Consider the following 18411-nt stretch of genomic DNA (forward strand, 5'->3'; position numbering starts at 1 on the left):
CTTGGAACCTGACATTCGGTGAATATATGTTGAGCGAATCAATAAGTATTTTAAGAACCAAGGCATTTAAGAGCTCTGATATTACTTAAGAGTAGATATTAAAATTTTTATATGTAGATTAGAAATCTTGTATGTACTAATTTATATACTAATTTATATACCAACCCTTAGGAAGATAACAAGCAGTAGAAAAGCAGATAGTAATAATTGAGCACAGATAATTTTTGCTTCTTCAGAGTTAGTTCAGTTAATTCCATTAGTAATTTATTAACTAAATTCCATTTTAAATTTGTATTTATGTGCATTAAACTTGGCCAACATACCATAACTACTCTTAATTCCAGTAGTGCTGTATCTTAATTTTGAGTAAAAATAAATCTCTTGGGGGGGCACCTGGGTGGCGCAGTCATTAAGCGTCTGCCTTTGGCTCAGGGCGTGATCCTGGCATTCTGGGATCGAGCCCCACATCAGGCTCCTCTGCTATGAGCCTACTTCTTCCTCTCCCACTCCCCCTGCTTGTGTTCCCTCTCTCGCTGGCTGTCTCTCTCTGTCAAATAAATAAATAAAATCTTTAAAAAAATCAATCAATCTCTTAGGAGGACTATTCTTACCATGAAAAATTTTATGTAAATATATTAACTTTCATAGTTTTTGTATGATATATATATACACACACATATTTTTTTAAGCCTCACAGAATAGCTCTTTACTCACTTCATGTGACTAAAAATTTGCTTATCATTCCCTTAATATGCCTTAAGCTTATGAAAGTTAAGAATTCTAAATAGGAGGAATAATTGTTAAAGTAATCAAGTTAAGAGGTTATAATAAAAATTTAGCTCAGAAATTGCATATAAAATCCTCGTAAGACACTTAAACTGAAACTAAATCAGATCTCTACGGTAAAACTTATGTGTCTAATTCTGTTATGAATAGTGATAAAAATAGAAACTTTCCTTGAGTTCTTAGAGTTAGCTAAGCTAACTTGTACCTTCCAAAAAATAGCATTTTTCTCACATTTACAGTAAGCCAGTCATCTTCCTACTAAGCCAGATATCTCAACCTTAATTTATTAGTATGTCTTTTTGGGTGATCTTTGAAGACTTGTCTTTTTGCTATAAGAAGGTTTGAGACTTAGATTTAACACCAAACTTTTATAAAATTTCCTATTATCTAAGTTCAGCTTAAATAAGATGTTGTGTGTATGTTTTTAAACAGTGTTTTAATAGGATAAACAGTATAGAATGCCAAAAAGAATTTAAATAGCTATAAACATTATTTCACCTTAAATAATTTACCAATTTACTTTCAGATCTTTGATGCTTTTAAATCTCGACTTCATGATTCCAATAGTAAAGTAAATCTGGTGGCTCTAGAAACAATGCACAAAATGATTCCTTTGCTTAGAGACAACTTGTCTCCTATAATCAACATGCTAATTCCAGCGATAGTAGATAACAATCTGAATTCTAAGAATCCAGGCATCTATGCTGCTGCCACAAATGTTGTTCAGGCACTGAGTCAGCATGTAGGTAAGAAATCTTTACTTTGGCACTGAAATTATTTTGACTTTACTTTTGTACTTTCTGGTTCTACACATTATGTTTTTTTTATAATGTTGAAATCATAGTCAATATTTGTCATTTAATGTTGTGATATTCTCAGTAGTATTTTAAATTATTTTTAGAGATTAAATACTGTCCCATTAAATTGACTTTACCTTCCCTTATTTTTGACTTTTCAGTTCTTTTTTTCTACCTCAGTCTCACATCTGATGCAAATAAATGTAAAACTTAACTATAAAACGTTTAAGGATTACATAGGTAGAAATAGTTAGGACCTGAGGGCTTGGTGAAGAGTTGTTAGCATGACACTAAAAGCATGATCCATAAAAGTTGATAAATTAGACTTCATCAAAATTAAAAACATTTGCTCGCAAAGGACCCTATTAAGTACATAAAGAGACATACTACAGATTGGGAGAAAGTGTTTGCAAACCACATATATGAGGAAGAGCTCAGAGTATATAAAAACTCTCCAAAACTGAACATTAAAATAAACAATCCAATTAGAAAATGGACAAAGGACATGAAGAAACATTTTGCTGAAGAGAATATATGGATGGCAGATAAACACATGAAAAGCTGTTCAACATCCCTAGTCATTAGGGAAATGTAAAATTCAAGTTAAGACCATGATCATTATACAAATATGTTACTCTGTTAGGGCTGCTACAATAAACTACTACAGACTGAATGGCGTAAAAACAAACATTTATTTCTCATAGTTCTGGAGGCTGGAAATATCAAGGTCAAGGTGCCAACAGATTTGGTGTCTTTCCCATCTTCTGTTTGTGATGTCACATGATGGAAGGGGCACAGGAGCTTTTTGGAGCATCTTTTATAAAAGAGCACTAATCCCATTCATAAGGGCTCCACCTTCATGACCTAATCACCTCCCAAAGGTCTCATCTCCAAATGTCATAACAATGGGGATTGGATTTCAGCATAGGAATTTTGGAGGACACAGACATTCAGTTTATAGCAAGTATCAGGACAGCTAAGATTAAAAAGAGTGACAACACCAAATGCTAACAAGATTTTAGAGAAACTGAATTTTTGCTATATTGCTGGTGAGAATGTAAATAAAATGGTGTAGCCACTGTAGAAAACAGTTTGGCAATTTCTCAGAAAAACTACACTACACTTATCATATTAACCCTTCAGTTGTATCGTTAGGCATTTATTCCAGAGAAATGAAAACTCACTTCTATCCAAAAACTGGTACACCATTGTTCATAGCAGCTTTATTTGCAATAGCCAAAAACTGCAGACAACCTAAATGTAATTCAGTGGGTTAATCATGAAAAAATTTGTGATAACATTCATACCGTAGAACACTTCGTAATAAATTAGTATTATGGATACACACAACAGTTTGGATGAATCTAAAGGACGTTATGCTGAGTGAAAAAAGGCAGTCCCAAAAGGTCACATGCTGTAGGATTCCATCTATATAACCCTCTCAAAATGATAAAATTTATGGAGATGGAAAACAGGTTAATGGTTATCAGGGTTAAGGGGCAGCTAGGGTGGAGGGGCTGGATGTGACTAGGGAGATCTTTGTGGTGATAGAATATTTCTGTATGTTAATTGCAGTGATCGTTTCACAAATCTACACATGTGATAAAGTGACATAGAACTTTACACAGGTAGGGGCCAGCTCATTCGGTAGAGCATGTGACTTTTGATCTTGGGGTCATGAGTTCAAGCTCCACTTGGGTGGAGAGCTTACAAAAAAAAATCCAAAAATCAACAAATAGGTGAATGATGTAGATTAGAACTACGCACACGTATTGTATAAATGTCAGATTCCTTGTTTTGATGTGTACTATAATTATGTAAGATGTAACCTTCGGTGAAAGGTACACGGGACCTTTGCAACATCTTTGAATCTATAATTATTACAAAATTAAAACTTTGAAAAAATCAGTAAAGATAAAAACTACCCTCGAAACAATTTTTTTTTCTGTGTTTGTTTTTGATAAACCTATATTCTATTTTTTGGAATAAGATGCTTGGGAGATGGGCAATTCTTTTGCTTTTTTATACCATATGATAGCTCTTTTAATACAGAGGTATTTTTATTTCTTATTTGCTATAAGAACATTATTCTATTAAGGTTTTATAATAATGTTAAGTAGCGATTGCATAGATTTAAAAATCTTTTCAACATAATTGCATTCATTTGCATGAATATATTTTCCTTTCAATTCTATGTAATGGAAAATAAGATCTCATAATTCCTTACATGTCTGTATTACCCTTTTTGTTTAGACAATTACTTGCTTCTACAGCCATTTTGTACAAAAGCTCAGTTTTTAAATGGAAAAGCAAAACAGGATATGACTGAAAAGCTTGCTGGTAAGTATTTTTTAATTGCTATTTTAAAGAAATATTTTATTAACTAAGGATAAACTGATAGGCATTTCAATTTAATTTTGGGATAACTACCAAATTCAATATCATTACCCATAATGTAAAAATAAATTGCATAATCATCCACATGAGAACCTTTTAAGACTTTTACCCCCCCAAATATGTTTTTAAAGAATTTTAGCCTTTTTTTCCCAGTAAGTATTTAGTCTTCCTATCAGTAGAAATAATACAGAAGAAATAAAAAGACGTGAAAGTCAATTCGGTGCACTTGAGAAACTATTTCAAATTATGTGTTTGATAAAAGGTCAGTGAGTTAAAAATGTATGTTTTTATTTAACAGCATTTGGAAAACACTGAGATGGATTTTGGCTTTAATTCCTGTGTTTACTACTTTTGCCTGAACTAAGCTGTCATATATAGAATTTTAATACTTAAAGATTCCATTCTCTGGGAGGAAAGTTTCTGACCTTAATTTTCTTTAAAATGCTTGACATTTTAGGACAAAGGGCATAGGGAAGAAGCTTAGTATATTTTGTATGCTTTTTAATTAGCCAAACTTGAATAAAAACCTCACTATTTACTACATTTTTATGTTTCAGATATTGTTATGGAACTTCATCAAAGGAAGCCCCATGCCACAGAACAGAAAGTGTTGGTTGTTTTATGGCATCTCTTAGGTAACATGACAAATAGTGGCTCTTTGCCTGGAGCTGGAGGAAATATACGAACAGCCACAGCTAAATTATCAAAAGCACTTTTTGCACAAATGGGTCAGAATCTGTTAAATCAGGCTGCATCTCAACCACCACATATCAAAAAGAGTTTAGAAGAATTGCTCGATATGACAATATGAAATGAATTATGAATCTTTGATGAAATATAGTATGGTGAAGAAAATTGTTTACATGATGACAAATGGAGCTTTTTTAAAGTTACATTTTCAGTGCCTGCACTTCTCATCTGGTAAATTAAGTCAATGGCTGTTTGTATTTGCAGCCAATGAGTACACATCTGCCCTGTATCAACCCTACCACTTGTACCCATCACACAAAAACCTAAAATAATTGTTATAACCTAACATTCATGAAATCTGAGGTACATGGAATGAATCCAATTATATTATTTTTTGAGGAAAGTCCTGCTCATTTGCACTATTCTATAGAAACCACAATTCATTGCCCTATATGTACAATTAGATTTGTAATTAAAAATATACTTTTTATTATGTAATCATGTTCCGCTATGTCTCATTACTCAGCCTTATTTTATGAAATGAAAGAAAAGTCATTGAACTATGTTATCACAAACTAACTTTTGTGTGCTATTTGTGAAAAACATGTATTTCTGAAATCAGTCTGCTAATATGATTGTGCAGTATTAGCTTGCTTTTGCTGCTGCGTTAATGTGATATATTTGCTTACCGTTTGGGTTAAATCATCTACATAATTGTGAAATTTAGCAAGTTATAATGAAGCATGATGACCAAAGTTTTAGAAAACACTTAAACATTTTAAATGCACGTTAAGGAAAACGTGTTGAATGTAACTTCCCTATTTTTGTGTGAAAACACTAAATTTTATTTCTATATGTCCCAACATTTATAAAGGTGTTATTTTGCTGCCCAATTGTGTAATTCTCAAAAATAGTGCCAGGTCTTCTATAGCTTTTCTCAGAATTCTTGGGCTATAAGTACTGTATGCATCATCAAAAGAACAGGAATGTTATAAAAATAAAACGATTTATTTCTGTAGATGTGTGAGATGTGTCCTATTTTCCACCTTCCAAATATGTTATAATAAAAAATATATGTATTATAGTATTGACCTATCACTTTCACTTGGTATACTTGATATAATATTGACCTATCTCTATTGCCCTAACAATAGACCTGGGTTATTCTAGATTTGGAGGAAATTAGCCATGTGACCTTGGGCTAGTCACTTGCCAGGTCTAGGTCTCAGTGTTCCCATCTCTAAAATGTGAGGGCTGGACTAGGTGATTTTTAAGGTTCTATCTTGTTCTAAAAATCTATGGTTCTGTGTCGTAGTTTACTCAGTGATCACTTTATCACAATTGTGAACTATCCTCATTCTTTTTCATTTCTTGTGTCACTGACTGGTTTTCTAATGTATTTGGCTTCATTTTAAATTGTGATTCTTTGTATTACTCCATGACTGCTGAGGAATAAAAGAGGTTTTACAACAATTTGAAGCTAAGCTGAGTGGAACATAAAGACTTGGTTACTTTTTATGTTTGTAGCTACTGTATCATATTCATAGTTACATACATGCTTTTTAAATGCTTTATCTTTTCTTCTAAGCGTATTTTATTATGTTTCTATAGTTTAGGTCTGAAGTTGGCAAACTTTCTGTAAAGGACCAAAAAGTAAATATTTTTGGCTTTGTAAGCTACAGATAGATTGTGGCATCTTCTTTGGGGTTTTTTGTTTTTGTTTTTTTTACAAACTTTTAAAAATGTAAACTACATTCTTAGCTCAGGTCAAACAAAAACAGACCTCTGGCATAGTTTGTCAGCATCTGGTTTAGACTTTTTTTTTTTTAAAGATTTTATTTATTTATTTGACAGAGAGAGAGAGACAGCCAGCGAGAGAGAGAACACAGGCAGGGGGAGTGGGAGAGGAAGAAGCAGGCTCCCAGCAGAGGGAGCCTGATGTGGGGCTCGATCCCAGGACCCTGGGATCACGCCCTGAGCTGAAGGCAGACGCTTAAGGACTGAGCCACCCAGGTGCCCCTGGTTTAGACTCTTTTGACCTCAGTTGTAAATCTGAAATCATCATTAAATTTTGCTTTAACCCTTAATGATATATGCACCATTGAAGCAATAGTTACAGATTCCAAGTTTTATTAATTTTGACCATTATCCTTGTGTCATTGCAAATGTGCCTACTAAATTTGCATTGATTGATTGTTGAGTATATGGAAGGTAAATTTTAAATTTCAAAGGCAGAAGATCATTACTTTATGTATAAGCTTAATTATCCCTTTTTTAAAAATGTGTATACTATGAATTTTGCATTGAAAAAGTACAGTAAAGGGGCACCTGGGTGGCTCCAGTTGGTTAAGTGTCTGTCTTTGCCTCAGGTCATGATCTCCGCGGGTCCTGGGATTGAGCCCTGCATCAGTCCCCCTGTTTAGCTGGGAGTCCGCTTCTCCCTCTCCTCCGCCTCCCCTCTGCTCTTCTGCTTTCTCCTTCTCAAATAAATAAATAAAATCTTTTAAAAATATATATAGTAAATATAATCACTACTATTAATGTGAGGATTTTACATAATCTCTGTGCCTTTATTATAAAAAAATATACATTATGTAACAGAGTCCCAAGCCTGAAAGAGTTCCTCTGTTTTAGTAACTTATTGATATTGAGCACTCAGAAGTCTAGCACTCTGTTACCAAGAATTGTTATCAACCAAAAAGTCAACAAAGAATTGGAGACTGATCACTGATTGAAAGAAATAAAGGAGGGACACCTGGGTGGCTCAGTCGGTTAAGCGTCTGCCTTCTGCTTGGGTCCTGATCCTGGGGTCCTGGGATTGAGCCCCACATCAGGCTCCTTGCTCAGCGTGCTTCTCCCTCTGCCTGCCATACCCTTTGCTTGTGCTCTCTCTCTCTTTCTCTCAAATAAATAAAATCTTAAAAAAAAAAAGAAAAGAAAAAAAGAACCAAAGGAGCTGAAAGCCTGAATAAATTGGAATGAAGGAAGGTTTTTTACAAGCAGTGATAATTATAAAAGTTTATCCCTATCAGTAGTGCAACTAAAAAATAAAAAAATTTAAATGGCATATTTACCCAATGGAATCCATATCATATAGTCATTAAAAATGTTAAATAATCACAGGGCAATATTCGTAGTGTGTTAAAGGAAAAAAGCCTGACTACAAAATACAGTGTCTCTATCAAATATATATGCATACAGGAAATAGAACTGGAATTATATACACCAACATGTTAAATTTTTTTTAGCGTGAATATTTATTAGTAGTGAATTAAATTAGTAAATTTTATAGATACTGTAGAGTGGCTCAATCATATCTCTTTCAGCTATAATCTCTATCTTCCTCTACTATTGAGACTAGGAAATGAAGTACTCAATAATTGTGAATTAAGAGTTTAGGTTCTCTTTTACATTACACATTATGAAACCACAAATCATTAATGATAATATAGTACTTAATTATTGATTTTGCCTTTGTTTGATGTATTCAACCCCCTAACTAGCAATGAAATAAGTAAGCTTAACTTATCCTAAAACTAAAGATTTCTATAGGGTTTGTGCTCGTCTTTTTTATTTGCTCCTGGGAATGTTATCTTTGTAGAAAATTTGAGGTTTACAAATGTTTTCTTATACATAATCTCATTTTAATTTTGGATCCCACAATAACTCAGAATATACATAAGGTTTGGTAAGTAATAATAAAACTGGGTTCCAAATTCATGCTTTCTAAATCAAAGCCTTAAGCTCTTTACAGTATCTTGCTTCCCTTTGTCATCTCTCTTCTAGTTATTTCTACTTCCCTTAGTACTAATATTCACTACTGTCTCTTTTTGGCCATATGTTTTTCTCTTCACATTATCTTTATTTTCAGATTCTCTTCAGACTTTCAACTTATTGTAATTTAAATTACCTACAGAATCTGCCATATTCTGTAAGCCCCCATTCTGTCTGATGAACCATAATGACACTCTATACCTCTGGGAACCGGTGTTAATTCAGATTCAGTGTCCAGTAAATTCTGAAAAGCACATTTTTAAACTCTGTGTGAAGTTACCTTGATAAGTAGCCATAGGTCTCTTTAAGGGAATAGGAGGGATTTTTATAGCGATATTACTGTAGAATCCTTAAAGGTTACTTGTCCTTCTCTTACTTCAAGGGGTATGGGAACTAGGTGAGAGATTGTAATCCCTTTCACTAGAGGGTTTTTAAAAATACATGGGGCACCTGGGTGGCACAGTGGTTAAGCGTCTGCCTTTGGCTCAGGGCGTGATCCTGGAGTCCTGGGATCGAGCCCCACATCGGGCTCCTCTGCTATGAGCCTGCTTCTTCCTCTCCCACTCCCCCTGCTTGTGTTCCCTGTCTCGCTGGCTGTCTCTATCTCTGTCAAATAAATAAAATCTTTAAAAAAAATAAATAAATAAAATAAATAAATAAAAATACAAAAACAACCAAGCATCTACTTAGTATTTTACTCATCTGTTTTGGTCCCATGATCAATTAGATACTGCTAAATATCCCTGCTGGTCAGACCATTCAGTTACCACAAGGCCCTGCTCCCTATTATCCTTACTTATGCTGCTTTTTTTTTTTTTAAGATTTTATTTATTTATTTGACAGAGAGACAGCCAGCAAGAGAGGGAACACAAAGGGGGAGTGGGAGAGGAAGAAGCAGGCTCCCAGCGGAGGAGCCTGATGTGGGGCTTGATCCCAGACTGCCGGGATCACGCCCTGAGGCGAAGGGAGACGCTTAACAACTAAGCCACCCAGGCACCCCATCCTTATCATGCTTATTTGCCAGTAATAATTATCTGCCATCTAGGAATCTTTTTATCACCACTGAAATCATGGCACCTGTATCAACAGAAGATTCTACTGTAGTATCCCCAGCTGAAGAACAACCACTGTACAATATTCCCTGAGTTACGATGCGGTTATGTCCCAATAAACCCACTGTAAGCTGAAAATGCATTTAGGGGCGCCTTGGTGGCTCAGTAGGTTAAGTGTCTGCCTTCAGCTCAGGTCATGATCCTGGGGTCCTGGGATGGAGCCCCACATCTGGCTCCCTGCTCAGTGGGGAGCTTGCTTCTCTCTCTCTATGCCTGCAGCTCCCCCTGCTTGGCGCTCTCGCTCTCTCTCTCTGTCAAATAAATGAATAAAATCTTTAAAAAGAGAAAAAAATGCACTTAATATACCTAACCTACCAAACATCGCAGCTTAGCCGAGTCTAACGTAAACATGCTCAGAACACTTACATCAGCCCATAGTTGGGCAAAATCATCTAACACAAAGCCTATTTTATAATAAAGTGTTAAATATCTCATGAAATTTATTGAATACTGTGCTGAAAGTGAAAAACAGAATGGTTGTATGGGTACAGAATGATTTTAAGTGTATTGGTTGTTTACCCTCGTGATCGAGTGGCTGTGTGCTTTATCACTCTTGCACCACTTTGAAGCTGAAAAATTGTTAAGTTGGAGAGTGTAGTACTTTCCAAAGATGCTGACTCTCCCCTTACCTGTGTGTTTCCTAAATCTTGGTGAAGGGAGTGCACCTGGCACTCTTAGGATACATAGTTATAGGTGAGTGGAAAGTTGTTTATGAATATTTCATGCCAACACTCCTACAGAACAAACTGTTAGAACCATTCCTGGCTGTTTAAGCTAGCATATTGAATTTATACATACATATATATATATGTGTGTGTGTGTGTGTGTTAATATGTAATATTTCATGTATATTCACAATATATATATTTCATATATATTTACTTTAGTCTAAAATCATTTCAGTCTCAGTCTAGCCACTCAATGAATTTTCTCATGTATTCTCCATATTTTTGTCAACATAAATTTGTAAAATTTCAACTGTCTTGCTATTCAAGTTTGATGTTATAATTGGCCTCCAGAATATGCTGAAATCTGATTCTAAGTTTAGAAAAAATGATAAGTGTTAGGAATGGGAAATAAGAAAAATTGGCCTTTTCATGCAAGGTGAAACTTCCACAGGTTAGGTGAGATCTATATAGATTTTGAAATAAGGCATTAATCAGTCCAGTGAGTAGAGGCTGCTTTTGTTTGATGAATGAGGCTCAATGAAAGGTAATGAGTTTAGGGTATTTGAGTTATTTGAATTCTACCACGTGCCCATTTCACTTATTTGGTTCTGCTCTTTCCTGAACAATACCTTAATCTTCACAGAAGAGTTCTGACAAAATTATGAATTCAACTGACATTGTAATCTGGCAACCTATGGGTCCCAACTTTGAGTGTGTTTGGCTCTTTTAGCCCCATGGCTACAAAGAATAAATTCTTTGTTAATATCAGAGGAAGTCTTTAATTTTTGGTTCCTACTTCAAGCTAAGAATTTAGAAATCTGATCTTGTCATTCTCTTTTAAGTTGTCCAGTGTTAGTGTAAATAAAAATTCCACCCCACACTTCTTCCCTAAGCTTTACCTTTTATGGGCATATCATTCTAGATGACTACAGTTAATCATTTTATACCATACGTGATTGTATGCACTGTGTTACATAAACACCAGAAGGACTTCTATTGATACCAGCTGGATTTTTACTGGTTTCTCAGCCCTGGTTAGGACTAATCCAACTTGTTTCTACTTCCCTGAGGTCTTGTTATCTGCAACCATTCCTGGAACTTGTTTCACAATTCTTATTTACCAGCAAATACAACTAGCTAATTAGCTAACTAACTATATTGCCTAATTTAAACAGAAGAAAGGTTTATAAAAAAAGATCTAGTGTCACATAGTTTTATGAGACCGGGAGGCTAGCTAGCTAATAAGAATGTCCACCTTACGTTGCAGAGCTACTCTGCATTGCAGGGCTAGTCCGTTAGCCTGCTAATATTACAAAAGAGAGCCACCACATCATACCACTGATACCACACACTGCCACATTGAATGTTGGCCTGTAAGCTGTGTGTTCATATCTCTAAGAGTGTGAGTGTGTGTGTGTGTGTGTGTGTGTGTGTGTGTGTGGTGGTGGTGGAGGGGGACTAGGAAAGTAAGCATCAGGTAGTTTAACCTTCTACAGTGGGATGTAGGCTCTCTACTTCAACAAGAGGAGATGTCCCAAATGGAGGGAGGGGTTTCATATGCTAAAACATAGAAAATGTCCACTGCATAAGTCACTGACATATGGAAGGTAATGGAATCAATTAGGAGAAAACACATTGCATTAAATTTCACATTTATGTTGGGTAGGTTTTGTGTTAGTCTGGGTCCTCCAAAAAGCAGATGCCATAAAGGCAAGAGATTTAAGGAGGAAAACTAGTGGAGATTTTCAAGTAGGAGAGTGGGAGCAAGAGCACTGTCTGGAAAGGTAAGATGTAGAAAAACCAAAGGGAAGCAATGAATCTGCAGTGAATAAAGATGAAGAACTAGATAGATTTTTGTGAACCCGGCTATAGGAGGGGGATGGGATCTCAGAGCTAATCTTATTTACTTATGAAGAATTTGAAATAAGTTTAGGAAAGATTGGAGGAACCAGAAAAAGAGTGAAGAAGGCGTGGCACTTAGAGCCAATAGAATACTCCCTTAACTTTCCTTCCCATAGTAAACGTCTAAAACTTGCTGATGAAACCAGTGAAAAGCATAGCCCCACTGAGAATCCAAAAGTTAGCTTCAACAGTAGGAGAAGCAATGGAAAGGGAAAGCTGCAACTACATGCAGTCTGATGAAAGTGAAATGCAGTCAGTAAGAAGACTGATTTTTTTCTTTTCTTTTTTTTTTTTAAAGATTTTATTTATTTATTTGACAGAGAGAGAGACAGCCAATGAGAGAGGGAACACAAGCAGGGGGAGTGGGAGAGGGAGAAGCAGGCTCCTAGCAGAGGAGCCCGATGTGGGGCTCGATCCCAGAACGCCAGGATCACCCCCTGAGCTGAAGGCAGACGCTTAACGACTGCACCACCCAGGCGCCCCTCTTTTTCTTTTTTTTTAAATAATAATATTTTTTATTATGTTAGTCACCATACAGTACATCCCTGGTTTTTGATGTAAAGTTCCATGATTCATTAGTTGTGTATAACACCCAGTGCACCATGCAATACGTGTCCTCCTTAATACCCATCACCAGCCTATCCCATTCCCCCCATCCCCTCCCCTCTGAAGCCCTCAGTTTCCCAGAGTCCATAGTCTCTCATGCTTCATTCCCCCTTCTGATTACCCCCCCTTTCTTTCTTTCTTTTTCTTTCTTTCTTTCTTTCTTTCTTTCTTTCTTTCTTTCTTTCTTTTTTTTTTTTTTAAGATTTTATTTATTTACTCGACAGAGATAGAGGACAGCCAGCGAGAGAGGGAACACAAGCAGGGGGAGTGGGAGAGGAAGAAGCAGGCTCCCATTGGAGGAGCCTGATGTGGGGCTGGATCCCATAACTGCTGGGATCACTCCCTGAGCTGAAGGCAGATGCTTAACTGCTGTGCCACCCAGGCGCCCCTACCCCCCCTTTCTTTATCCCTTTCTTCTCCTACCGATCTTCCTACTTTTTATGTTCCATAAATGAGTGAAACCATATGATAATTGAGAAGACTGATTTTTTTAAGGGTCTATTTATTCAGTTAAATAATCTCTACATCCAAATTGGGGCTCAAACTCACTACCCTGAGTTAAAGAGTCGCAGGCTCCTCCAACTGAGCCAGCCATGCACTTCTGATTTTGATATTTGGAAGCAAAGGTGCTATTGAGGGGATTTATGATTATCAGCGTTGTGGACAGGAAACATCATCCTGCAGAGAAATGTTTCTTGAGTCAGATTCCAAAGGAGGTACTCGCAACCCAGTTGTGGTACTACTGAAACTTCAACAGAGTTTGCATGTGGTGGGAACTCAGGAACCTTGTAACAGAAATAGAAGAGAGGCCAGATCTGAAAAAAATATCTTTTTTAAAAGTGAGGGTGGGAATGTAACTGAAGAGGACCAGTAATACTGTCGATGCAAGCAGCCTTCAATTTGTCCAGAAGATAATTTCATATATCCCTTTAATGATCAATTCCCCAAGCCCCTAACTTGTTTCCTCTTTTTTTTTTTTTGTTTCCTCTTGAGGAAACCTGAGAGGACCCAGAGTCTGTGTCATCCTGAAGTATAAAGATTTAAATAAGGCTGAATTTCTGTCCATGTTTAGGTAAAGGGGTAAAACCTGGGAAATTGTTGGGAAAGCCTTAGATTTGCCTCAAAAAACAGTATTTTCCTTTGGAGGGGTGGTGCGCTGTCTGTGTTTAAGATCAAGGTTGTAAAAGGCCCTGAACACTGTCTTTTGGCTTAGGAAGTCTCCCACAGAGGGCAGAAAGCAACAGGAGCCGCGGCCTGGTCTTCGGTGGCGGCAGGGCGGAGACGGGGCGGGGGAGGAGGAGGGGGGAAGGGGCGGGGCCGGGCCCTAGCCAGGGTCCCGCGGAGGGCGAGGACTGCGCGCAGCGTTACCACGTGACTTCTTCGCCTCCGGGACACCGACGCATGCGCACCGTGCTCTCGACGAGGCGGCCCTGGTGCTGGTGGCGGCTGCTGCGGTGTCTGTGGGACGGAGGCGGTGGAAGTGCCATCTTCGGCTCTGTTGGCCCAAACTGCGGCTCATGGCATTGAGTGGCATCCGTCGTCAGGTCAGCTGGGGCGGGCGTCTTGGAATTGGCTGGGCGGGGGCCGGGGGTGATTCGCGGGTCAGGAAGGGGCCTGCCTTGTTTCAGGCCGCACTGGGGTTGCGGCCTCCGTCTCCCGCCCTGTTTGAGGCCTGGCCTAGCCTGGCCTCGGCTCCCAGCTGTCTGTGCCTTTCTCCTTCCCACCTGTTGGGTGGAGCAGGGCGAGGTTTCTTTTCTTAGACCAAACGTTTCTCTGACGAGTGCGCCTTATGAAGGGCAGGGAAATGCGGGCCTCCGCCTTGGTTTAGGAAGCGTTTTGGGGCTAAGTCTGAAGCCCTAGCTTCCCCAAGAGCTGGAAACCGGTGTGCGGGGACGACGGGAAGTGCAAGGGGCTCAGTAGGAGCCGTCGAGACCCTGAGTCACGGCACCCCAAAGATCAGCCAGAGCTTTTGGCAGCATAGGATAGAATCAGAAAAAACATCAGAAAATCAGAAAAAACGGTGTTTACCTTTTGTAATCAGAGACCAACACTGGTGTTTTTCTCGCTCTGAAATCGCATCTTTAATAAGTAGTACTGCTTTTAATGTGTTATTGATGGTATTATAATACCATATTATTTTATGTGGATTAAATTGTTTTTAGTTTGATGTTCCTGTTGCCTTCTCCTTAAGGACTTGAGGTTATTTGGCATCTGATCCAGTCTGTTCAGAAATTACTTTAAACTTTTTTACAGCTGGAAAGGTTGAAGCTTAAGAAAACAAATGTTATACAGGGAAGTATGAAGCTTATATTGGAACTTAAGTGTTTTGGTCTCTTTGGGAGCTTAAGTGAATTGAAAAAAACAACTGTCAGGTACCCCCCTCCCCCCTCCCATTTATAACCTCATTCTAGAGTTGCAAAAGTTGGAACTTTCCACTGTTCAGCTTCTGGTAGGGGTAGAGTGAACGAAAGAAGTTGTGCTCAAGAACTCTAGTTCCTAGGTTGTGAACTCTGGAATAATTACGGGCTGACCAAAGATGGCTAATTAGTAGGTGGTATGAGATATTTGAAGTGAGAATTGAAAAGCAGAATTTTTTTTTAGTGTCAGAGTATTTGGTTATATTTTTACTTGCTTACCTATAGTTGAGTAAGAAAAAGATTTTTATAAATCAAATAATAAAAGGTGTGTGTACACACGTGTCTTAACAAGGGCGTCTGGCTGCCTCAGTCAGTAGAGCCCGTGACTCTTGATCTCGGGGTTATGAGTTCAAGCCCCACAGTGGATGTGGAGATTATTTAAAAATCTTAAAAAATAAAGAGAAAGAACCGAACCTTCTGTGGTATGTTAATAACTAATCTGCATGAAACCTAGAATTGTGTGTGTGTATGTGTGTGTGTGAAAAATAGTCAAAGGAGAAAGAAAGTAGTAGTTCCAGTCAAATGGTGATTTTTCCCCCAAAGTCAGGTACCCCCCTGAGGGGGTATGCAGTCATTTATGTAATAGTCATTGAGGGTGATGCAGTCATTTATGTAAATACATGTATATGAAGTTGAGTTTCTGGAACATATTAAGTGTTTAATATGTGGAAAATTAAAAAAAAGGTCAATCTGTGAACAGTCTACTTAGCCTCTGAAAACAGTTTCCAAAACCAGTGGTTCTGGTAGTCTCTTCTTAACAACTTGTGTCTTCAAATTGTGTATCTGTGGATGAGGAACAGAGTAACTTGTAGATTGCAAAGCTAGTTGATTTGCAGTACTCAAACTACTGACTTTTTAGTCCTTGGTGATGACTTTAGATTTTTTTGTGTTGCTCTGTTTATGAAAAGAGTAATACATGGCATGATTTTGAGTGCCTATAGAGAGTTAAGAGAGAAGGTATTAAATTAGACTTTACATTTTTAATTATGTGTGGGTTATCCTCCAAAAGGCCTTTTAAATTTTTTTTTAAAAAGGTTTTATTTATTTATTTGAGGGAGAGAGCGAGCGAGCACGAGTGGGATGAAGGGCAGAAGGAGAAGCAGACTCCTTGTCAAGCAGGGAGCCCGACTCGGGGCTCAATTCTGTAACTCCGGGATCATGATCTGAGCTGAAGGCAGACGCTTAACCGACTGAGCCACTCAGACACCCCAAGGCCTTTTAAATTTTAAGAAGGCATGCTGAATTGTTAGTGAAATGTTTAATGTATGCTGTAACTGAACTAAAAGTTGAATGTATGATATAGAACTGTATTTTTTTAACGTACTGTATTGTCACGTTATAATTTATCATGTTTCCTTTCATGCTTGTGGACTTTAGGCCTCTAATATGATTTTATAAGAAAGTGAAATGTAGTAAAAAGGCATTGATTGGTTTGTGAGTTGAGAAAAGGAGGAAAGTTTTGTTAGTATAAGAGAATAGAGTAAGCCAAGGTTTGGACATGAAAAATATATTGGACTCTGTAAATAGCAATGAGGAGGAATACTGTAGGATTAGAATATTTGAAAAGTTAAGTTGGGGCCATATTTGTCACTCACTTTTTCAACAGAGATTTAATGTGCTATTATATACTAGACACTGTTTTAGGTTCTAGGAACACAGTAGTGAATAAAACCATGGCCTCTATTCTGCTGAATTTAATATTACAGTAATATTAATTTATCCATAGTAGTAGTGTAGCAGTGTTTTTCAAATTTTTTGACTGCGACCCGTAATAGGTTGTACATGTACTATTGCATCCCAATAAACAGTAGTTGCATTCTGTATTTCAACAATACGCACTCAATATTGGTGTGCATGAACTCTGATATATTATTTTTCAATTATGTATTTTTCCATTAAAAAAATGAGAAACTGATTTGAAGCAGTTCGAAATTTGAAAAACATTACTCAAGAAGGGATATAAAATAGGGGCACCTGGCTGGCTCAGTCAGTAAAGCTTGTAGCTTTTGATCCCTGGTTTGTGAGTTAGAGCCCCATGTTGAGTGTAGAGATTGCTTAAATAAATAAACTTAAAAAAAAGATGGGAGATGATAATTACTTAAATCGTATTAATAGCTGTGTGAATAAAGGGGATAGTTAATCTTCATGGCAAGGAATTTGTGATTATTTTGTGAATGAGGCTTAGAGAGGTTAAGTATCTTGCTCAGTATTCCCTAATGAGTAACTGGGCCAGATCTTTAATTCAATTCTTTCCGATTCTAAAGCCCAAGTACTTTATTTATTTATTTTTTAACGATTTTATTTATTTATTTGGCAGAGAGAGTAAGAGAGCACAAGCGGGAAGAATAGTAGAGAGAGAGGGAGAAGGAGGCTCCTGGCTGAGCAGGGAGCCCACCGGGGGGCTCCATCCCAGGACCCCGGGATCATGACCTTAGCTGAAGGCAGACACTTAACCATCTGAGCCACCCAGGCGCGCCTAAAGCCCAAGTACTTTATTATACCACTTCTCGTTTGGCTATGAAAGTAATACATTAGCTGTTAGTCTGGAGAGACTAAGGACTCTGATGCTGTTTATTTATTATTCAATGAATGGAGTGTGTAGTACAAGGCCTCCGGATATACTGTATCCCTGTGTATTGGTAGATTTGGTCCTTACTCTCAGGAAACTTGTGATCTAGTAGGAAAGATGATATCGAACAAATACCACAAATGTGATTTGAGCTATGGAGAAAAAGACAATGTGGTGGAAGCATCGTTGAGGGAACCTAACTCATTTGGAGTGTATGGGAATACTTTTTAGGAAGTGATGTTTAAACTTCGCATGCAGAAGAATGAGTAGACTTCAGCTAGGTTGAGGGTTCTAAGGGGGGATGGGGTAGAGGGGTAGGAGAGTGTTCCATATTGAAGAAACTTGGTACACTAAGGCCTTGAACTGGAAAGGAGCTGAGCTGGAAAACAAAACCAAACCAGACTTCAACAAAAATAGAATTTCTTGGCTGCAGAAGTTAGTAGAGAATGGGGAGAGTTTTGGTGTTATGATGGGTTTGAATCCTGTCTCTTTTCCTTACGAACCATATAACCATTGATAAATTATTTAATCTTAGTTTTGTTTTTCCCATTCTTAAAAATGAATAAGTGGCATTCAGCAAAATACTTGTTCAATAAATGGTGTCTCAGGATTATCAAAATTATAGCAATATATGATGACATGCTTTCATTCATTCATTCTTTCACAAATAAGTGTCTTCAGTGTGCCAGGCAA

General features: G+C 37.4%; 2 protein-coding genes across 11 annotated transcripts in view; both read left to right on the forward strand.

The window, feature by feature from the left end:
* TOGARAM1 (TOG array regulator of axonemal microtubules 1) overlaps positions 1-6151 on the forward strand; it is a 71913-nt gene extending 65762 nt beyond the window's left edge. For 7 of the 8 annotated variants that reach the window (XM_019809471.2, XM_011236694.3, XM_019809474.2 and 4 more), the window contains 3 exons: positions 1313-1532; positions 3837-3923; positions 4538-6151. In XM_019809471.2, the coding sequence (XP_019665030.2) occupies positions 1313-1532; positions 3837-3923; positions 4538-4791 (561 nt within the window). In that variant the 3' untranslated portion in view covers positions 4792-6151. The remainder of the gene's footprint in view (positions 1-1312; positions 1533-3836; positions 3924-4537) is intronic. The other variant, XM_034648615.1, reaches the window with a different exon arrangement.
* A 7967-nt stretch (positions 6152-14118) lies between these two features.
* The window catches only part of PRPF39 (pre-mRNA processing factor 39), a 30677-nt gene continuing 26384 nt past the window's right edge, over positions 14119-18411 (forward strand). For 2 of the 3 annotated variants that reach the window (XM_034648401.1, XM_034648402.1), the window contains exon 1: positions 14119-14276. The gene's annotated coding sequence lies outside the window, so the exon portion shown is untranslated. The remainder of the gene's footprint in view (positions 14277-18411) is intronic. The other variant, XM_002928768.4, reaches the window with a different exon arrangement.

The sequence above is a fragment of the Ailuropoda melanoleuca genome, chromosome 20 (assembly GCF_002007445.2).
Source record: "Ailuropoda melanoleuca isolate Jingjing chromosome 20, ASM200744v2, whole genome shotgun sequence".
Lineage (NCBI taxonomy): Eukaryota > Metazoa > Chordata > Mammalia > Carnivora > Ursidae > Ailuropoda > Ailuropoda melanoleuca.